The 24,112-nt window shown below is 40.7% G+C and overlaps 1 protein-coding gene across 1 annotated transcript; it reads right to left on the bottom strand.

The window, feature by feature from the left end:
- Positions 1-18,120: 18,120 nt before the first annotated feature.
- Positions 18,121-22,901, bottom strand: T265_15532 (hypothetical protein; the record flags this gene model as incomplete). The annotated part of the gene is made up of 3 exons (XM_009178523.1): positions 18,121-18,341; positions 20,467-20,814; positions 22,757-22,901. Coding segments are annotated over 3 exons (714 nt in total), but the record flags the coding sequence as incomplete, so codon positions are not given.
- Between the last annotated feature and the right edge of the window lie 1,211 nt (positions 22,902-24,112).

The raw sequence follows: 24,112 nt of genomic DNA, 5'->3' as shown, positions 1-24,112 counted from the left end.
GCCAAACAATGAATTTTATCTATAGACTAACCACCATCTACGGTGAATGGCCAGATATGTAATAAGACGTTTCTGATACTTGCGGGCTCCGATTAGGAGAATTCTACAGGTCGCAGCATGATTATTTGCCCACAATAAGAAGGTGTCTGTACCCGACTGTGTAGTCGTTCGCCTTGATGTCGAAGGAAGTAAAGTCAGATAAGGAGTCAGATGAACAAGTGCAAGCATTTACGATTGGTACGCTTCGAATTTATAGAGGCATTATGCTTTAGAACTTCACAACGAGCATTGGATCCAATTCAGCGGTTTCCGTAATGTCAGATGCGCTTTTTAACACAAAAGTCTCAAACTTAGTTTTATGTTTACTGCCCCGTTAAATTAAAAGCAAACGCAGTTTGGTTACTCAGAGCATTCCAAATAGGAACTCACAGTTGATGTTTAACAGACCATAATGGCAGAGTAAGTTCGCAGAAACATTCTGTAAAGGCCCGTGTTTCCGGAAAAAATACAGTAGTCCATTTTATAAGAATCCCTTATAGAGATGCCACTTTCATTGAGAACAATAACGTCATAGTGTTATTCATGGTCTAGTGCCCAATTATCTCGGCTGGCAGCCATACCTAGACTGTTGACTGATCGAGAAATAACACAACAGTGGTGAGCAAATACTGACATTTGCTACTCAACCTTTGGGCCAAACTTTGTAATAGTGTCTTTTAGCTACTCTGGTAGACGCATTTAAAACCTCACTTTCCTGATGCTTTCGCCAAAAGCACCGGAATCGTCTTGATTGCCTAATCTAAATTGCCTGATCTAAATTATTTGAATCTTGGCAAATTGGACTTCGGGTGTTGCAAGTTTCCTGGTGGGTGATTACCATGCACCCCATAATCAGATGGGAATGATTCCTACAATAGATCTTTAGTCGTGCATTTGCTGGTATAATACATATCAAGGAGTAAAATATGGTCTGAATGTTTGGGCTCGATAAAGGCATTTTATGCTATTTGAGGTTTTGAAGAGACTACTTACTGTAGATATTTCCATTCAAACGGACCGGGAATTGTCATTAAGCAAGAAGAGATAACTATCAATACAAGCAACTGGCATTGCTTTGAGAACAATTAATTGATTGATCATTTCCTCCTTCCTTTCTTTACTTCTGTTAGGGTTATCAACAGTTTTTTCATATTCCGTCAACATTCTTCCTCGAGTCAGAAATGACCCAGAAAAATCAACGCGATTACCAATAACGCAGCCTACATGGATCTAATTAGTGTGCCTTTTAGACATAGGTGGTTGTCGGATCTCTGAAATGTACGTTCATATTATCATTTGAACAGTTGTTCTTCTGTCCTGGGGCAATCATTCTCGTGAGTTTGTCGGGTGAGGAAGAACTGGCTTCGAGATTCCCTCTTATTAGGGCTCGTAAGCACTGCATATCATCGGCCACAATGTGATGTGATCTTTGGACACCTGTCATGCAAGTGAAGCAAGTTATGGAAACGCGAAGTTTTAGGCAAAATAAAACTGTTAACATATCTCTCAGCACCAAGTAAATACCAAGATACTGTGTATCTAAATAGAACCACACAAGAGATTCGAAGTTTCGGGTTTGAGTTCCTGTGTCCTTAATGGTCTTTTAATTAGGAAAGGGTGGATGTTTGTGTCCATTTGTGGACATTCGCTTGGAATGCTTATTTCTGCTTATCTTAATCGTATGCATTAGGGAAACGATTTCAAAAACAGATTGTCATGCTGAAGCTTTTATGTATTTGCGCAATCGTTCCTGGTCGATTTACGTGGATCGGGTGTTTTCCCGACATTGCTGTCTACTGATAAACAAAGGACAATTTCTGATGATGTGATTACTTTGGATTCCTGATTGAAATGTGCCATCATAGTTCTAGCGCAGCAGAATGGATTATGATTAGATCTAACTGTCTCGAGATAGAGCTTCTTTTGGTCATATTGTTCTTTAGGGTGGACTAATAAATGCACCGTGATATCACCGTTTACTACGAATGGTCGAAATAGATGATTAAATAGCAACATCACATGGAGTAAAAAGCCATCGACTCTTGCGAATTACACCCCAGAGAGAGCAATCCTTTGTTACTCCAACTGACAGTAGGGACCATCACGGATGTCTTTCACTGTCAGAGAACTTTTAGCAGAAAACAACAGCTTTGCAGTTTAATCAAAAGCTCCCTTGAATGATGTACTGGTGAAAAAAGGAAAACCATTCGCTGCAAAATCATCCATTAACAAACATGAAGTAAGCATTTATAAGTCACTAGACAAGAAAGTAGGCATCTCATATTCACCTAGCCCTTAATAACTGAACATTCTTAGGCGTCCTCTTGAAATTCCATGGATATTCATAAATTTCACGCAATAGTAAATTAACACCGCGAAGCGGTTTCATTATTTTTGCAATAAAATTCAGCTTTCATCAAGTGCTGTGGGAGCTTGGTGTCTGAACACAGATTACCACCATTGTTCACCAGTAGTATCCACCGTTTCGGCGGTACAGAAAGCAGTTTAAATGGCTGGAGTCACTGAATAAAAAATATCCTAAATGCCTTCATTCTGAATGTGGTGGTAGTACATTAACAATGAGCTGTTCTTTGGTGACCAAAAACCTAATGGTGATGTTCGAGTCCATGATACGCGACAAAAACGACAGACGCTCTGAGGAATTAAAAAATCCCATTGAGTTTAACTCCCTGAAACGCGTAATGCATCTGGATGAGTAGCTGTTTTTAGTGAAAATGCTTCATTCAAAACCTACAGCTGCACTTTGCTCGTGTAGTTGACCAAAAACTGACTTTTGATTGCTTTCAATTTCGTGCGCTGTCCTTATCTGGTGTTTTCTCAAAGCACAATTATTTTTTCTTTAGCATTTCCACCGTGGTTAGCTTATCATTCTTTGAAAGTACAATTTATGCATTCTTGTTTGGGAAGGGTTGTCAGATCGCCATAAATTGCAGAAAGCTTTGAATGAAAACTGAACTCTTAGTTCCCTTTCTGAAAGAAAAGCGTATTCATTTACAAGAATTTAGGCGTAACTTTGGTTTCAGACAGTCCGTCCATACCATTTAGAGGTCAGGGTAATTCTATTTGTAAACGCGTTGGCTTGTGCGGTACTGTTGGTATGCCTAATGCTATCATTTTTAGTGTCCACATTGTGTTCTGATAGATTAGCCATTTGAGGCATATTTGTGATAGAAGGCGAATTCGCCAATTATTTTGTACGTGTACATTCAAAACTCTTACACTTTATTTGATGTACAATTAATTCTGGCACTAATTGGTGTCACGAAGTTTTGTGAAGCCTTTGCAGGCAAAATTATGGCAACCTGGCCTTATGGAGGAGAGATATTAACTGGGAAAATACGTCATAAGAAACCCAAACTCTTGTATCTTTTGGTATAGCTCTTGTTGCTACGATAGAACCATAGTACATTATCTAGGACATCCAAGTAGACGTTGGAACGAATTTTACCATATGTCTTATTGTTCGAGTAAATTATGATAAGCAAGTTTTTCTACACCTGTTCCGTGTCTCAGTGAAGGATATGATCATTTTGTTGTGAACGGAATAACCAAAGCTTCTGAACACCTTGGGACGCTGTCAGGGTTTGTGGATGAAAAACTTGAAACGTCCTGCAGTTCAATTGATTACAGAGGACTTGTGTGAATATACAGGGTTAAATTGCCAAAACAATGAGGCTTGCTTTAAAACTGCAGAAGCTAACGTTTAGAGTATCTGAATAAATTTAACGTTTGATTTTTTTACCGGCACTCCAGTAGGGGGCATCCACTCTCAAAAGGAGCGACATTCTTTGGATCTACTCAGATTTTGTCTAACAATGGCGACACCGTACGGACACAGGTAAATCCAAGCGAAGTGAAACTGAAAATTTCGGCGTGAAAAATGATCATAGTGCATGCATGATTTAAGCCAAGCTCAGATTCTAGCAGACCTGAGAGAGAATTTCAGGGAATATTGGTGTAACTCCAAACCCCCTACAGAATGTCCACTATAACGAGGATTTTAAAGTACCTTGGTGAGCTGCTTTTCATAAGGATTGTTTGTCTCACCAGCCTGCAAAACCAGGTGAACAAGGTGGAGATAAGCCAACAACCAAGCTGTGCATCCCCACTACTCGAAAGTAAAAGTAAAGGTATGAAAGTAAAAGCAGAAAACACATCTGGAGTTATTGTGCAGTTCCTGTCTAAAAGGTGCTTTTCACGGATTTCCTGGACTGCTCATCAACAAGCATTTTGCTGCAGGTCCCGACGCTCATAGGGATATCTGCCTTAACGTTTCACCTGCATGCGTTCTTCTACATGTACACTCATGTTTGCGAATAGGTTTTAGATGACCGGAATGAGTAAGTGATCTTCAACTGTCGGATTGGGAATCATTGCTGTAGATCCACCAGCTCAGCCGAATTAAACAAGAGCTGCCTCACACATGTAACACAGTGACTGATTCTGTTAGGAATATTGTCAAATGTGTGTTCAAACAGCATTGTACTGCCTAACAGAGTCCATGCGTCTTCCAAATTCTAGTCTATGTAGTTATGTATGACAAAAGTGCTTGCGTCTCTTGGGACGCCTTTATTTCATTTTGACGTTCAGTTGAAGATTTCAATCGTTTCACGCAATGACTCTTGCAATGCGATTTACTACAACGTTTGTCTGTTTTGTGATGGCGGTGGCTATTCATCCAGGATACTTGTTTTACTTTCCTTTACTTCACATATTGTGTAGTCGGCATCGACTGATTATTAGCATTTCATTTGTCAGCCCCACGAAAAGTTGGTGCGCTGTCACCCGGGCTTGGACAGCACGTTTAAACATGCTCTCTGTCCTTTTAGTTATCGTTCTCCGAATCCTCTATTTTTTCCGGTCACTAGTTGCGTTCTGTGGGGGAGACAGTGAAGGCATTATTTGTCAGAAGGTCAGATTCAGGTTGCACCAACGTGTGCGCTGTTTCCACGTTCTACTGTGAAGACCTGATAGTGAACTCCCAAAGGGCATAACTGACCTTGAAGTGTATCAACACTCCATTTCTGCCTATCACTCAAGAGGTGCATTACGCATCAGAGATACAGTTCAGTGAATATATCAGAAGCTGATTAGTTATCTGAGATTATGGCACGATTCCCCAAGCATATTGTTATCGGAAAAAATGTTTAAAGGGTGAAAGAACCCAAACAAGTAAGCAGGCAATTCAATAGACCAACTTTGTATTTGGGCTCCAGGATTTATCGAGAGTAAACTATCTTGAAGGCGTCACATACATATCTTCTTTTAGGATGACTGGACACCGGCTGTCTTGTTACCCTAACGGCGACTCCAAGATGAAAACGGCCCTCCCGTTGAAGAACCAAGGAACAAGTGGATAATGAAACGGTTTTTATTCTGCCCACCTAAGTGCTGCTTACGACACTATAACCCCTGCGGATCCAGTAACTTTTGTGATCCTTGTGTGAATCTATATCGATTTTGCTTCTGTATATTAAAGTCCATCCATTCGCGATGTCGCAACAAGCCAACCAAAAATGGTTAATTCTAGTAACCAGTGGCTGGTCAAATCAACATGGAAGCCGCAAAAAAAGGGAAATAGCATACCAAAATTATCAGGTGAGCCAATTTTATGTATTAGGGTCATGTGCCTAAATTGCCTTCCTGCGTCTTCCATGGCAAAAGTATTGACTGCCTACATTCCAATGTATCTGGATGATAATATTTCTTAAAACTGCCCAGTGACATGGTACTACGTTTAATGAAAACAACTCAAGCTGTTTCTCTTATTGTCCTCAGGGGATACCCAGGGTGAAAGTCTGCTCAGTGGTCTAAAGATATAAAAAGGACGGTACTCACAGTGAAAAGAAATTGTAGTGCTGATCGACAACTTTGTTTTATTGCCAAGATACTTCCTTTGGTAGGGCCGTACCGGATTTCCGTCCACCATGGGAACGTTTTCTTCTTTAGTTGAGAAATCCCAATTGTTGTTCACCTCACAGCGAATGGTGAAACTGTCTATTGGAATTTCCAAGGGCAGAATTTTAATATCGGTGACAGCTTCCCAGCTGAAAATACAACAGAATCAATAACTCAGTTTGGCACTGCACATTCCACTTCACCATTCCAAATGACCGAATCCTTACAAATTTTGTGTGGGTTCGGTTTGAGGGATGTGCCAAATGACCATTCTAAAGCTTAGTCATTCCTTTCCGGGGAAGTTATGCAATGAACACATTGTTTCGCCTGTTTAATTGTTTTTGGGTTCCATGCGGTTCTGTCCACGAAGAGTTTGAGAGTACGATCATCAGATGCCTCTAAACGGTACCGTATGAGCCAGACATGAAACCCTAGGCAAACGGTTGCATTATGACGGCGCTAAGCGTGATAATTTTTGTTTTTCTGTTGTTATCAATTTATCCACCTTGAAGTGATGGGAATTCAAAGTGACATTCTGATTGCTGGTGCTAAAGATTCAAGCACCATCAAGTTAGAAACGTGAAATGCTGATAACTAATTGCGTGTACTTCAGCATGAATGCAAGACCACATTATGGACCCAAGCGGTAGGACCACCCAAAAACAGCATCAGAATTAGCTGGGTAAATCGGGAATGGATGGGAACTCTGACTATTTTTCAGAGCCCAACCAAAGGCTAATACTGGAAACTGTTCACTATCCTGTATCTCGAGTGGTTTGATTTTGTGCATTACCACCATGGGTCGAATCCCACTAACATATTGTACATGGTTGTTCAACAAAATCCCCCAAAGTGACTGAAAATGTTTTGGCTAAGATTAAGAACATTTAGTGCTGTGTAATCTAAATTAAAATGAAATCTATTAGATAAACTCAACCTTTTACTGATTTTCTTTATTGTCATGCACCACCTAAGAACGTTTGTACAAGGCGGAACTAAATAAAACAGGCAAAGGCCAGGCTGAATTGCGTTCCGTCGACTCCCAGTTTGATTGTTACAGTGGAATTGACTGTTACATATATAAAGTAAATGGCGTAAAATCATTTTAAATAGCCTTTCGGGCTTAACTGCAAGAAAATGTATCAGAAACCGACGGAAAAAGACATTGCATTCTAGTGCTTTCGGTTATAACCTCAACGGATTTCGTGGTCCGGTCTGATGACATTGCACGTCGTGTCAATGATTTCGGTCAAAACAGGTGATCGTACTTCTCTGTCTTCTCTTGAATAAGGAATGCTAAAATGTCCCTACCAGGTTAGACTTTCGAGCTGCTTGTTTGTCCGAGAAAAAGCTCACAGTTCTGCTCCATGCGTGTACATCCTAACTTCTATCCCCTGACCGCAACATTTCAAATCCCTATCTTAAGGCGTATCATCACTTTATTCATCACAGATAGTTTTACTGCCGATACGGAAAACGCGCAGGCAAAAACTTGGGTCCACATACCATCAACTTAAGCCTGTGTATTAGGAACAGTTCAAAGTTACTTTTTCTAGTCTGCTGCTTGTTTGCTCATTATTTGTCGGAAGTCTCCATCTCCTTTGATCAGGTGGCTCATAACGACACGGGAGTATTACTTTCACATCACGCACATTCAAATGGTCTTCCTGTTCTGGTGAAATCCTTCTCGTGAGTCTACACCAAAAAAGAAGTACCGGACTTCAATTCCAATCTTACTAGGTATAAACAGCTCTGTATATTCTTGGCCGCACCGGAATTTGAACACTGGATATCTAACACGTGAGGCGAACGTGTTAATAACTCATCCAACGAACACTAGAAGCAGCAGAACTATGAAGTCTGAACAGGTGAACGTACCGTCGGTCGATTGTAGAGCAAGCCAGACTTAACAGTATCGTTATAAACGACTGTGTGAGGAGAACTCTATCCACACCCGACAAACCCTCTTTCTCACGAGGTTCTTTAACCGAAGCACAAAATAATTTGTAGCTCTATATTTGCATCTCTTAAATTAGTAAGTTACTGTCGCTTGAATTTTCGCAGGCTTTTTATGTGGACCTGATACAGTTTGATTCAGCGAGTGTTTCGGCAGTGCTTGGGACCAGATAGGGTAACAGTGAATAGACACTGAAATCTCGACCGCTTGTTTCCCTCTACAGTTGATGAAAGGTTTAGTGCTGTGAAAAGTACCTGGACGTTTGATACCAACCTGGTACTTGAAGATACGTTTCAGTTGACTCGGTCGTAAACTGGAAGCAGTCCAGTGGAACATATTTCATTTACCATGGAATAAATAAGAAAAATCCCAGTTGAACTCTTGGTAACGCGAATCATGACGGGATGTTGTAAGTTCTCACAGACGGTCTTTACTTAATGTTATTCAAGGGGATTCGCCTACCAACTTCATTTTGTTTACCTCAGCAATTGAATATAGTTTACATGAGATTTCTGAATCTCCATATCCTGTTTACACTTTGAACCCTCTACTTCTGTAACACAGTTCATGATCACTACCTTGTAGTCTGCGACTTTCATGCTAGAGACAATTTGAACTAAGCTATCCAAAAGTAAATTAGTGTCGGCGAGCCAAAAGTATTATCACGGCAACGTCACGCTCGACAGATTCATTGTATTCAATCAAACAACAAGGGAAAGAAAACAAGTATTATAGTGTCAGTTAAACACATAACAACCATACACTGTTTACCAACACACTTGAGTTTGCTACTGAGATCGTTAATCCACTCTCTAGCGTTGCACACGCACACAAAACACTGCTTTGATTCCTTACCATGTAATTCTAGGTCGGCCCATGGGATTGAACATACTTAGTAGATAGCCTAACACAAAAATGCTGTGTCATTCAAGGCATGCAGTGTGATATCCATTGCCGTTTGCTTTCCATAAATTTTGTTGAACTTATATCCATATCCTGACGTGATGCTTCTGGTTAGTCCACATTATATTGTATCACTAAACTTAGCCTACAACCTCCGTTGGACTGCATCAGAGGTGCATTTGTGATGTCGTGACATCCATTTGAAAGGAAGACTTACCTTCGTTTACGGCAAACTGCCCTGAAATCCGCTCGACCTGCATTTATTTGACTCTAGATAAACACAAAAAGATGTTTGCAAACGAACGACTTCCGATGAGTCAGTATCCGCATTGTTCATGTGGGACAAATAATGGCTCATCAAATGCCACGAAGCTTCTGGACTACTCGTCAGTGAACAAATTCATTGTGTCGTTAAACACTGTACCGCTACATACATGTGAAACAACAATTAGGGTGTGGATTTTTATATGAATGGCAATTCCCCTTCTTCTTTGCAAGTGAATGCTGGCTAAAGAACATCTGTAGGCGAGAAGATGAGTAGTTGATGTTTATTATGGTGCCTTCACAGTGTGTAATGAAAATTCCTTTTAGCAGCGCTCACATGCAAGCGAGTTGGATGTTTTCTAAGCCACTTTACGAGGATGACCATGTTATGTCAGTCTTACTTAGTTCCGTCTCTAGATCGATTTGCGCAGACTAGGGACCGCACTCTAGGTGACTGCCGGTTTCTGCTTGGTGTTGACAGGTCTCGCAGTGTCCTCGAGGCATTCGTGCGGGGTCAGCTCGCACTTATTTCAGTTAGTTAATGTGATCTATTAGTAATAATCTTAGATGAATTAAAATTCAGGGGAAATGCTCCTTACAGAAACCTTTTGCTGCCTTCTGTTTTTCACGTGACAAAGTTCCGGTTGATCCAAAAATTTAAACATGGTCTTAACACGAGAACGTTACCCGCAATATATCTTATTGCATTTTTTCATTAGTACGAGGAATGGAGTAGGGTTCAAATTATTGAGCTCATTGTGATGAACCTGAAAAGCGATGATTACACACACGGAGTCCACCAATTCTCTGCTTACTTATAATTCTGGAAAGTCATGTGTGGGTATATCATTCCACTATGGAATACCCTAGTTACTTATCCGAGTGCTGTTAGGGATTTCCGGATGGTAATCGAACTTGTAAGCATTTGTAAACTGTTGTTTTCCCACCTAGATTTCTGTTTCATTGACTGTTAGAAAGAGATCCAAGATGCTAGTGGTACTAGTGCGCACCAAGTGATGACAAATATTCATCATCACTTCGAACAAGTAATTTAGATATATTTGTATGGAATTACAAATGATAACGCCAGCACATGCACCTAGGTAGTCTGCAGAACACTTAATTTTGGTTAGAATTGGGACCTGCGCAAAATAACATTAAGTCTTCTGGAAACAGGTAAAAAATATCACAGAGAGAAAAACTCACACAAAGTTTCCTGGACCACTGGCCAAATTACCGACCTTTTGGCTTCGCCTGTTTGAACCTTGCCAAGGTTTCCAAGTGAACTGCTTCGGCTTTTTATCCGTGGATATTTCTACGAGCATTGCAAGCTCTATTAGCTCTACCGTCTTCTCATGGCACTCCATTTTGTTTTCCTCCCACTGTTTGTCCTGACCGGAGTCTTGGCGCTTGAATGGCACTCCATTTTGTTTTCCTCCCACTGACCGGAGTCTTGGCGCTTGGATGCCCACTCGTCTACAGGACAATTATTAATCAGCCACTTAAGATGGGCTACTGGGCGACTCCTGTCACTATGGCACTGCATGTGAAAGGTTTCGCCAACGTGTATCCACAGTGGCTCATTGTGGCCATTCTTTTTTGGCCTCGGGTCCGATGTCCCATTTGGATAAGTAACTTCCACCATTTGGTAGAGCTCCAGTTTTCTTGGAGGTACTGAAAATCAAATCAAAAGAACAAAATTTTCCTTAGCTACTTCATACTTAGAAATGATTTTGTTAGAAAAGAGAAAGTGGAAAACGTTGGTTTAAACTAGAAAACATCAAGCTGAAGAAACTAAGTATGTGCTAGAGTTTGGATTGTATTGTGGTCAGATATTTCGTTCAGGACCTAGCCGTGGCTCTTCTGACCTTATTTAAGTAAAGAATTCATTCAAAGCAATCATTCACAGCATTCAATTCAAAGCAGGTACTTTTGTGTACATCTATGTGTGCTGAGCCACCGGATGTCTTTTTGTGTCCAATGGTGGGTTCCGCTGTTTGGCCGTACGCACGTGAGGTGAAAATTACGGGCCACTAATTGGTCGTTCTGATGGCTTTATGATTGCTTCCTCCTACTTACCATCCGATCTTATCCCCTCGGGCTTACACCGGATGCAGATCTTATATTGGACACACGTTCATCTGAGATCATTGTTTGCTTGCGGGTGTCCATGGGCTTAGTTCGATGTAACGGCCAACCTGGATACGCAGGCCAACCCACCAAATCCGCGGTAGTGATTACTGGCGAGTATTAGCTAGTTATATGCGTGTGATTAGGATGCGTCCTATTTGTGGCGCTTCACCAAACTAACTGTACTCACATGATTAGACATTTATGAAAAACCACCCGGGTGTACTGCTGAATTCAGAATCGTCCCTTCTGTTTTTCGTACGAAAAAAGGGCTACTGGCTAGTTGTACAAGTGGTTTAGTGTTACCCACATATGATATCGCCTACTGTGAGCTAGGGTTTCTTCATGTAGTTTGGTGAGAAAGGCAAAGCCAAAATTAGATGACCCACCATGTAAAGAATTTAGTTACGTAAATTTTCAAAAGGCCTCGCCACCTTTGAATACGTTTGCCATCGTAATTCAAGATTATGTACGATATCACAGGAGTAACGGCCAAACACTGAAGCCGGTTTTTATCAGCCTAGTCAGGAGAAAAAGATTTTTTCAATTTTGTACCACAAGAAGCCATAGTTTATCGCCACAAAGTTTACATGGCTGCCGACTACCATAGCTAGATCCAGTAAATCAGTCGGAAACGTTACACATCGCAAATCAATGCCAAAAACTGTTTGGAGCGGTTATTTATCGTGACGGAAGAAAAATCACTTCACAGCATCCTTATGACTGAATGTTAATACTGAGGTTTTCTGGAGTTTTTTTTATTTGATTAAAAGTTTGACCACAGCTCACGACTGGCTTATTTCTTCTTGTAGACCATCAGATTGGCGCACCCCACGAGTTTAAGTCAGTCTCATATTCTACTTGAATAAGCAGTTGGTGGAATGCCTAGTTTCAAATTCAGTAGATGGTAATGAAGGGCTGAAATGAATCCAAGCCAACACCCGCATAAGCATGACAAAAACTCGGGGATTAAGCCCAGACGTTAACCAAATTTGGGGATGAGTGTATTTCGCCGATTTACTCAGATCATCTCCTGAAGCAATTTGTGCAGTACGCATATAGTTTATTTCAGAAATCCCGTTTTGCTATGAGCAGGTTTGAAATCTTCCTTACAACTTGCTCATGGGTCATGGGTACTGCCGAACGTTTGCTTCCATAGTGCACGGTCTTGCTGCAAAAGGAGTACTATATTTCCACAATATTTACACATCATTTATAGCTTACGTTTGTGTGTAAAGTGTCCCTTCCTTATCTGTAGGGTACAGGAAGCCGTCTAGTCTTTCATTCCCTTAAAGGCTGTCATCGCTATCAATTGAGCATCTATAAGGAAACCGATAAGATTCAGCAAAACATTTGCATCATTTGCATAAGACCACCCATGCTAACGAAATTCGTACAGAATACGGGTGACCTGGTATGTTTTGTTACTTTATGCCTTTCAGACGGACTGCAGTTGCCTACACATCATCACAAATATGTGCAGACTCAAGAGCAAAACTTAGCCAACCGTTCACGCTGCCATTCTTAGTAAAAATGGACGATTGTAGCAGTCGTCAATCGTTTCAAGTAAAATGATTCATCCAAACAGGGTAGGAAGCACCTAGCTGACATGCAGGAATAAACTCTAATTGCGACACAAACGCCCGGAAACTGAACAGTGTTGCGTAGTTGAGTTGGTCACAACAGCAATACAGCCCAAATGAGGCCATGGAATCAAGACCATCGGTAACAAAAATCCGAACCAGAAAAACTGTGACCGCAGATGGTCATGTTGTTTTGGCAAATTAACCGCGCTTGGACAATTGTGTGCATCCAAGAGCCTCCCAGTAGCTTGACCAGGGGCTCTTAAAGATGTGAAAACGCTTTCTTGTAAAAGTGGGTTTCAGACTTCAGGATTTGTAATATTGACTGATCGAGGCATCTGATGTTTTTTTCAAGTTTTCAGCAGCGTGTCTTATTCATTGAGTAGAAAGCATTTAATTAACCGATCATCAATCTTTTCAGTGGTGTTTTCCGTCTAGAAAATAACGATTTAATCCCAAATCGGATAATGATATTTGTCGAGAGAAATGTCGTAGGAATACAATCTCCGGAAATGGACACAAAGTGCTCGAGCAGACAGAGTTTGATTTTGGCGAGACACCCATTTTCAAATCACATTGGTGTTAACATGAGGTTCAGAAAACATTCTTATTTATGGTGCTCAGATATCCTGAATATCCTGCCATTCATTTGAAAAATTTCGTATGCAGTAGCTTTACTTCAGTCTTTTTCGGTTACATTTCGCAAATGAGGTGTAGTTATTTAATTATGTGCAATTTGGTGTTGAAGTGGAACATAAGGTGGGTAGGGACGCGCCCATCCGATGGGCAGTAGGAAGTGAAGCCGGTCATGAGCTGTGAGTTTTAAGCAACCTTATGAATAGTGCGTTCTGCTAGTGAGTTAAGTTCCTTAGGCTTGCTTGGGATTTGGAGTGGAACAAACCAAACATCACTAGGGTGCTGCAGTTGATGACTAGAATCAACATTGAAGCAATTCACTGTAAGTTTTTTGTAACATGTCAAGCGGATTTCCGTTAGTACGCCAAAATCTACCAATAGCAAAAGTAGGTTAAATCAAGTGGTCGTAAGAAAGGCCGTATTTTCGGAATTTTTGAGGAGAGGAAGGAACTATCCGGCTAAATGACGACGTGCTGCCTGTGTGAACCCTAAGGACATTGTAACCATGGTAAGAAAAGGAATGTTTTGGCTTGGACAAAACCAAAGAAGTAATGGAGGAACTGATAAAACCATTCATAATACGAAGACATTGTCACACTATGATTGACGTGCTATCGTAGTTTGTTCTGTTGGAAACCTGTGTTCGGATGTTCAACCACTGCTGGCCTTGAACTGATGTTCTTCACCCTAGCTCTGCCCATAATACCCCACTGTCTAACTTATTATCACCGGGATGGAATGTAAGAATTGATGCACTTAACGTGTTCGACGCTAGGACGTCGCAGCTATCAAATGAATTATAATTTCCCGTTCAGTCATGTGAAATCTGCGTTAAACAGGGTTTTCTCCAACTTTTTGAATTGTTGATACTCAGCATTTTTGTTTAAGTTCATTTGTTCTCTTTGATTTTATTGCTTCTTGAGAGAAGTCACCTAATGAAAGCTGAGTGGTGCAAGCGCGTTGGTACTAAACTTTTTGTTTCCGAAGTACAATTATTGGCGAAATTTAAGACTCAATGATAAACCGTAGATTAGTGTCAAGACCAGTATTCTTTTACGCGCCGTAAGAGTCCTTGGCAAAACATTCGCTTATGGTAACGGGGCGAGACATAAGACAGCATAATAACCTTGTAGAAACCACAGCCGAACCAAGCCTTGGGCGTATCTAGCATTCCACTTGGTCTGGTTACACTTACTGTAACCGCTGTCGCAGACTTTCGGTTGATTAGAACGACAACAAATCGTTAGTTATGACTTGGAAATTTCGGAAGGAACATATTTTGTTCCTCCAACTTAAGTTAAGCATCAGGTTCTTGAATATATCTCCAATTTACATGTTCTTTGTAGAATGCAACCTGCTGACATTTATCTATGCTCCGAGTAACAGCCAACTTTGCTCGTGTCTCATTATTTTAGATCTGCAGGATACTTAATCAGAACAGTGAACGTGACTTGTTAATCTGAAGTGGAGACCACATTTTTTTCCGGCCGATCCTGTGTTTACACATTAAGGATAATTTCCAGCCAAAATTTATCAAAAGCTCCTAACATTCGCACCTGGTCATTTATAAAACCAAGGCTAAGTCAACTGAAGGGGCGAAAAGTCAACTAATCAGTAAACTTGAATACTTGGTAAGAGTCTACAAGAGCTTGCCAATATACAGAGTGAGAGTGCAGTAAAAAAACTGACTTTCGACTACCTTTTAAAATGATTTTGTATGCGCACATTCACAACAGTAGGTTAGTTTGTTGCAAACCGTCCTTGAAAATTTAAATAAATTGCAACAATGCCAACTTTAAAGTCTCTAAGCGACCAAATGGAATTCAGTTGGTAGAGTTTTGGTGGAAATTAGTAAAAGTACCCCCCGCACCCTTTGTATTCTTCTGCAGTGATCAGTAATCTCCATGGTGCCGTGCCACAAAGACGTTCGAGTCGTGAGTGGCAACAATATACGTAGTTTGCAGCATACTATCTAAATCATTTGATTATGCTGAAATCTTGATTTGGATGCTTATACCTTGTCTTTAAGCACTAGAAGGACTGATGTAGTAGGATTCACCTGTTAAAAACGTATGATACGCAGAAATCTTTTCCTGCCTTAATGACCTCTCAGTTAATGATATTTAGTTCGGAATAACTTTTTCAGGTATACTATCACCCGAAAAATCGCTTGAAATATTTTCGTTAGAACCGGCAGCAGCAACAAGGTATCTTTTTTCCCGGGGTTCTTAATTGATTTCATTTTTTTGGAAACGGTTGCAAGTATGCCGCTTTGTTTTCCATTGTTCCCCTCAACTGTTCGCCAGGTGGGCTAGGATGCCAATCATCTTGAGGTCGCAGAACCAGCTCCTTCGGCATTGAAGAGTGCAGCGTCGCCTAGCAGGCAGCCATGCTCTCCGAAACTTCACCCCTTGCTTAAGTCAAACAGGGATAAATGACGCAGTGTTCCGGCAAAATTTTTGACGTCTAAAGTGAGCTTCATCATGGCAAAAAGTAAAGTTTGCGGCATGTTTTTATTGACTCGTTTACCAAGGCTGCGGACACCATACCATGATAGAATGTGGACAGAAGTTTTTCATATACCATATTTTTCAATACCCTACAACTTTGCCACAAGCTCCGGCGTATGCCGTCCCCTCAGTCTGTTTCATCGGACACAAGCTAGTAAATTTTCATCCGGCGTTCTCTTACTCAGAAGTGAGGATAGAAGATTTACACAATAAGTGGACTGGGAGCGATTTTGACGTTTTTATCTTAAGCTTAAAAACTGTGGAATTCAACCTTGCTTGCCCACAAATAACAAAAGAAATCAATAAATATCGAGGATGGGTAATTTTGTTTACTTATCGGTCTTGACACAGACAGTTAGCGGTAGCGACAACTTAATTGCAGAATGTACCACATACTAGGATGCAGACGGTAGAGTACTGCACACTGTCTCCGTTCTTTTTTCCTAAATCACTGATTTGCAGGAAAAGCTGAAGTTTCTCGCTAATTCATCCACTTTTAGGAAAAAACGGCTTAAACCAGATGCTTTCGAATCACAGAATGGGACGCAGAGACAGTGTTTAGATGACTCACAAACCACGCTACTTTGGTGACGTGTTCATTTAAGACATACAGACGGAGTTCTGTGAGCCTTTCGCTTCCGTACGTTAATCATCAAATAATTGTTTTACCTACTTATTCAGGTTTTTATATTGCTAAGATCAAATCAATTGTCCATACTTCAACCCAACCGTACCATACCGTTCTATCCAGGACTTCGTATGCATTCAATAGTGATGTTCCTCGTCAGTACTAATGCGGCCATGAAGATTAGTTGCAACTACCGCGGTCGGTTTTCCGCCTAAAAGATGGGAAGTTGCAGGAGATACCGTAGGAAACGTGTGCTGTTCACTAAGGTTCGCACTACTCACGACAACTCAAGTACTCTGAGCATACCATGACTACGCATGAATGCTTAGGGATGGAATCGTAATGTCTAGTTATAATTATTCTTGCTTCGACAAATTATTCGGGATTAGTCGGTGAATGGTAGGTGTATAGTTGTTCCTGCCTTTCGAGGGTCATGATTTACTTGTTTGTGTGATATCCATTAACAGCGGCACCAGCAGAAATTTTGTGCTGAACCTCGGCATATTTTCAGGTAGAATGTGAATATTCACTGGGATCCCATACGACTGAGTTTCCTACCCCGCTAACTCCGATTTTGATCAAGGATGTCCCACAAAAAAAACTGCAGTATAACCATCCATCTTAAGAGTAAAGTACTCGTGGCTTCTAGGGGTTCTCCAATACGGGGTGTCTCGTCTAGCCACAACTTGCTGTGGCTGCGCGTGTTCGTCTGTATCAATGGAGAGATGAATTTCCTTGTTGCCAGTCGATGAATCAAACGATCTTCGCGTTTGTTCTATGCTCTCTTTTTCGATGGAAGTACGCCGGTCTTATTAAGTGGCAGTAAGTTGAATTACAGAATAGGTCAGGTGTTGCTATCTGCCGGACGTGAGGAAAATATCAATCTAAACGGAAGTAAATGGAAAGGAGTTTGTAAAATCCAATATAAATAGGTATGGAAAAACAAGATAAAGTCTATGTGTGCGACATGGGTCTACGTCCATGACAGCTTACCAGACAAAGCGCAAGGCTGAAAAACAAGAATATGTGAGTAGAAGTCCCATTTAGCAAGGCCAAATTGCTGTCTTTAGTGTGTGACTCTGGGATCCAGTTGCTTAAGTATGTTGAGCTACTCCGATCCAGTTTAATTAGCAACCAGAAACATTCCATCAGAATGATGGTTAGAGATATCATCACTTTACATGTGAGGTTACAATAAGAGGAGGAAAGAGACCATCATCACCAGTTTGTCATTTCCATATACCTTCACGTTTGTCGTCATTCTAGTGGCCATGCAACCTTAAAATGACTCATTATCAGAGCTTTCCTCGTAGCAAAGGCAATAATGGTGTTTCCTATAGAGGTTTTTTCCTTAGCTTTGCCTAGTGATATGGGTCTCCACATGCTTCTGGGGGAAAAGAAACAACAGTATCGTTTACCAACTGTTCTCCTGATAATAGATTTTCCGTTAGGTATGGTAGCCATCTGTATACTGGATCAATGAACAATAAAACAGAAAAACACTCCTTGTGTGATCTCTACGTTGTTCATTTTTAGAACAAAGTGCTTACCTACAATTTTAACGGAAGCCGTTTCACTTTTGATCAAACTCATTGGAAGCATGGTGATGGTCGAACCGCGAAGAGTGTCGTTGTCTGGTGTACGTTTTTGAGGGTCTTGTTCCGTCCTATCCGAGGACCAGAGCTTAGGGTTTTGAAGTACCAAACTGGCTTGACATGCATACTCTCCTTCGTCCTCAAATGTTAATTCATTGATTGTGAGCGTGAAGTCACCTTTGGAATAATAAACAAAAATTCGGACGATAATAAATACCTGCATATCATATTTTAACGAACAACAAGTCCTTGAATAAGTTAATAAGATAATAAGCTAATAATATTAGTGTTTACGTCCTTTTATGCGAACAGTCAACCTCTGCTCTCAGAACTAGTAAAAACGTCTTATAGACGTTTTTACTTATTATGAGTGCTTATTATGAGTACTTATGAGTACTTATTATGAGTGCATTTAATTTTACTCTCACTTGCAAATTCTTATCCAGAATGAGTAAATTATGGAGAATATATTCTGTCTTATGTTGATCAGTGACTGTTTATCAGTTTTGGAAAAGTAGACCACATCGAGATGGTACGTGCACCAATTTTATCCTCTTTAACCGAGAAGGGTTCCATAATACACTGACTAAAGATTATGGAGAAAGCACTGCGCAAGGGCTTCTGGACCGCAGACGAACTAAATCACACGTCCGAGCTACTACAGGTAATTGCTCTTGTTGAAAAGTTGATAATAAAAACAACAACAGAATTTGTGTGGGAAGCGCATAAAAGTAGAACACTAAACACTATCAGCAACAAATTTTTCGACCAAGTGGACCATGTCACCAAGAATCTAGAATCATCTTTCCAACGTGCAACATTCTTGAGGGACAATGAACGTGGTTATAGACGAACCGACGCAGCAACAGGCCGGCCTAAACCCCTTTTCAGGTGCATTTTCGCTTCCACTGAACTTCTCAGCCGATCTCTCTTGGTGCCCGTACTCCGCAATACGCCGCATATGGGCAACAACACGACAGCACCGTCTGGAGTCCGTGTAAAGAAAAAGTTGATCTTACGTACGTTGTTTAAGAGGAAGACAAAAATCTACGTTTATCTTCTGATCAACAGCGTAACCTGCTAAAACTCATATACTGAAGAGATAATCCGATATGTCGGTTGAACCATGTTAAGAAATTATAATGAATATTAGAATTAGAAGGAGATACTGAGAGAAATCAGAAATCGTAAGTTTCGTGCTGTCTAATGCTTGGCCAGTTGACACTTCAGAATGAAAAATTCCAGCGCAGTTTGTGCAACCTATAATTACCTTAACTACTTTTGTCCTCTTTTACGTTCCTTCCGAAATGAAACCAGTTAGGTGTAACTGATGGTGCTAGTCGAATAGGCTAGGTAAGAGGGAACGTTGTCTAGACAGAATCAAGTTAAGCTAGGTAGGTGGGAACGTCGTACCGTACACTCTAAACTAGTTAGGCGCGTATCTGCGTACATGTCTTATCAGGTCTAAACTAGTCTTTGCGTGACAAACCTAGTGGAATCCGAATAAAAAATAGGCAATTTGCCATGTTCAAGTTGTTATAGTCATGATTCATTCAATGAGAACCGGCGAATCATATTATCAACTGGGGTATCTTGCCACAAACGTTTGCGTGCAAAACATTTAGTGTAATTTTGAACGCTTGGTCTCAAAACTAATTTCGCTGCGGAACATAAGCATAGCCCGCTTCCACAAAAGCATCTCAATAATGTCATATATTGCTTAAGATGATTACTAAAAAGGAGAAAAATACCTACTCTTGCAAATGAGTTGCACCGGCTAGACTGTTCTTCAGTGAGGCACAGTCATTTTCTGCTGGCCAAGCTCCTTACCGGATCCAAGATGTATCAATTTTTTCCACCATAAATGTCTGGCCTCTGGGCTGTTCTTGAAGTGCAAACCAGAGCTTAATACTGGTGAAAACTTCTGAGTTACACCGCCAGGCGAAATTTCAATGAACCAGAACCTTGTAATCGATCTACTTACTGTTGTGAGGTTGAAACGGCTGAGAGAGTTTTTTCTACATTCATACGGAGTCTAAAAAGACAGCCATTTTACGTGAAAACTAGATAAATGTTATGATGTAAGAAAAAGTTGGAAACCAAGCTCCGGAAAATCATGCGATCAGAATGAGATTCAGCAACATGTTGATCGATGACTGATCAAGGTTACTTTGTTGGTGGGATCATGCAATCTACATAGGATAACTGATGGCTCACGCTTCAGTGAATATTTGAAAATAGAGTTTTATGGTTTAATTTTAACGGCAATAGAGATTGAGCCCAGGAATCACAAAAAATTTACCTTTCGTTGAAGATCCCAACATTCTGTAACGCCCTCCAAATGTATGCAACAGGGCATCTGCATCGTAGCCAAAACCGTCCTTAATCCACTGGACCGAAAGTTTGACGGTTGGATTCAAGCTGTCTGGTGTAATGGCGTACCACTTCGTAGGGGTTTGGTTTTGAAAATCGAGCTTTGGAGTAAATACAGCTGATGAGTGATTAGACATCAGTACAGTCACGTGACAGCGCAATCTGACGGTCTCGTTCACAAGGCTCTTTTGATGAACAGGACCGTTAATGTTCAAATAAGGAAGCAAGACGCTGGGTTGCGTATCACTGATTGTTTGATGTATGACGAACAGGAGAACTGCAATTGAAGGAGACCTTATATTAGCTTATTTCGGTAAAGAGGTGTATTAATAGGACAAAAAATTAACACGGCTTCTCTTTTGGGCAACCGGTTCTTCACAATGAATTAGCACTGACTTTTTCGCCTTCACCCAGCTAATTATTTTTTGCGGTAACATGGGCGGTGATGTGAGCAATTTTCCCAACAAAATTTATTCTATATTTGTCTACTTAATTTCGCGAATTCTCAGCCCGCATAAAAGCAACCCCATCCGCGGAAGCGACCTATGGGAAGATCATTAGTGTCACGCACATGGGACTTTGAAATACACTTGGTTTCATATTGTTGCACGAAATGGGCTAGACAAAGTTCTGACTTTTACGGAAGTGTAGCGAGGCGGTTTAAGTTCGTTCGGTAAGAATATAGTCGAAATAGCGGTGTGAAATGTGGCGGAACAGTGCCTAAACGACAATGCCAGACTAGCTTGTTTTATGATGGAAGGCGCTGTTAGCCAGATTTATACTACTCCAATTTGCCTGGCCGCATGGATAAAATATAAAAGGCATGCTACACAGTCACGAAGTAGTACTAATAAGATGAGAAACCACATGTCGTCTTTTTACATTTCCACGGATAGTATCGCAAGAATGGTAAAAGGGCTGTTCATCTTCCCTTCATTTTTACCGGATTAATTTCTAGGGGACTTATTTGAATGTGTGTATTTTATGCACCTTCGGTTAGTGCCTAATTGAATGCAGCTCGCCATTGAACAAATTGAGATGCATAAATTGTAGGCTAGCTACAAATATTTCATGTAGTGGTCTACCATTACTAGTTATAATCATACCGTTACAAGTCACACCACATTTATTACCCATCAAACGTTGGATTGTCTTCCGACGATGGCCACACTTTTAAATGAATTCAGCCAGCCTATCACTTTTTTTCCTTACGTCCCAACTAACTTAATGCTGCCTCAAAAAGTTTCGTATGTAGCTTCCGTGTTTATCGTTCTTTTTGTTTAATGACAAGGATAAAGTTTTATCCCGGGGGAATGTTTTTCATGTGTTCTTCTCCTAGTCCTTTTAGGTGGATTCCATAGGCTCCTCTTCAGGGAGTGTTCCAAACGTGCTCACCATTTTTGGTCAATCGGCATATGTTAAGTTAGTAAGAAAGTCGGATACGAAGTTCATAGAAATTTATGCAAAGTAGTGGACTCTGTAAATAATTTTTAAAGTAACTTTCCTCCCTCAATAGGGTCATTTTAGTTGACTAGCCGAAGGGATATCACTCTTTGGAGGCCCAAATTCCAGTAAACATGTTTCGCTTCTTCTTCAAGAACCGGCTAACAGGAGTATAAAAATAAAGAGATGGTTGTGGTAAAGTATTTTCTTCCCAGCGATTTTCTTAACAACGTTTCTTCCAGTAAAACATTCTTTCCCCTGCACGGCTATCGCATACAAATAAGCCATTTGTCCTTCATAATGAGGCCATTCCGCTAGTTCGCTTAAGTTGGTTCAATTTCCGCTTCCGTGCCTGAGAGTGGATACCAGCTATTGAATTATTCCGCTGCATGTCAAATCCACACATCAGTCGACTGAGCAAGCGCTCTCTTATTCTGCCATATAAATACAGTCTAACATCCAAAGTGATATAAACCAGATTTAGTATAAAGTTCAACGCAACTACTTGCATAGCAAACGTGAAGCTTTATTGCCACGTTTTGAGCGCGAGTTTCCTGACTACTGCTGAAATAAGATTATGTGATCTGAGTAGCCGTTAGAGGTTCATCACCATCGAAGACAGCAACATCAGTGTTGCCACTGATGCTTCACTGCCGTTAGAGGTTGCATTTCTTCGTATCCCTAGTGGGTTTTCGCCAATGAGAATTTGGAATTTTGATGATTTCCAAGGTTATTATAGAAGGGTCAACACAAATTGAATTTGGGCAACACATTACCCTGAAAATATCGATCAAGCATGTACTCGATATAGCTTAGCTTCAAACCACATGATCTAACGGTACAAGCTGTCTGACAATACGGTCGGAAAATGCCTTCCGGGAAGCAGTTAATGAAACTGTTCGACGGAAATTTTCGCCTTCTCTAAAAACGTATGAAACACATATTAAAAACGCATACTAAGGACATCGCACAATATGTTACTCGTTTGTCTGTTGCTTAAAGTTGTTTTAAATAATCACCACATAGTCAACCCTTGGCTATCGATGGGTCCATAGAAGTTGGTGTTGTTAAGATTGGTCGTAATATCAGAATAAGATATGCACCAGTCATGCACAGTTGTGCCTCATAAAATTTGGCTGTAAAATCGGTTCAGTTGAACACGCAAATCTTGTGTGAGTCGTTTCTGACATCACTGTATTGAATAATGCAGCTTTTGCAGGCAGCTTATGGTCCGGCCCCACCATATGGGTTGCCTTGTTCTTCCTATGCACAACACGGCAAGTAATCCAAGTCATATAGCGTCTTTGGAATGTCAGTAGACGTTTTCTTGGTGTAGCAGTTCTGGATAATCAGGGACTTTGCAGAGTGAATATCCGAAGGTCGAATACATATATTTATTTAGTGTCCAAAGGATGCTGAGGTACAATTAAATAGGACCGATGGAGACCGTAAATCCATGCGGTCATTATCATCCGAGGAATAGCAATTTATGTGAAGATCTAACCACTTCAACTTTGCTTTAGTGAGAAGTGTTATGCAAGCTGTTTGGAATTTCAAAGTTGGATATTAAAAAACGGGTACTTATAGGAGCAACAATCGAGCATGCCATTTAGACATCCTTGCAGTATGGAAAAAATTAATACGAAATAAGGCAGAAATGGGCTTGAAATGAATTCTCTGTTTTACTCCTTCTTTTACCACAGTTTTGCGACAATCTTTGCCTTATTTCACATGCTGTGTATATTGATTACAGATGATTGAGTACAGTGCGAGGCCACGTGTGCATATTTCCTGCAGAGTCTTACGTTTACCATTCCCAACAGTTGTAACAGAATTCGCTTTTCACGTACAACAAGCTCACGTGGTGTCTCACGGTATTTGCTTTTGCGCACGATTACGTGTTTGTACTCATTTGACCGATCTGTCATCCTGCTTCAGTGCTATCTGTGTGACGTCTTCAATGACGTGGTAATATGTGTGCCACTACAGTGGTTGAACACCGAAAACCTAGCGAAGACTTGTAGGCTGCCAAAAGGCTACTTGCGTTCGAACTAATGTAACCAAGGGACCACAGCTGAAAACATGTAAGAAATGTACAATAGAAATGAAACAGTTAGCTCAAAATGTAAAAC

This window comes from Opisthorchis viverrini (assembly GCF_000715545.1).
Source record: "Opisthorchis viverrini unplaced genomic scaffold opera_v5_574, whole genome shotgun sequence".
Taxonomy (NCBI): domain Eukaryota; kingdom Metazoa; phylum Platyhelminthes; class Trematoda; order Opisthorchiida; family Opisthorchiidae; genus Opisthorchis; species Opisthorchis viverrini.
Note: the sequence above shows the minus strand (reverse complement) of the source record. Positions and strands in the feature narration are given on the sequence as shown.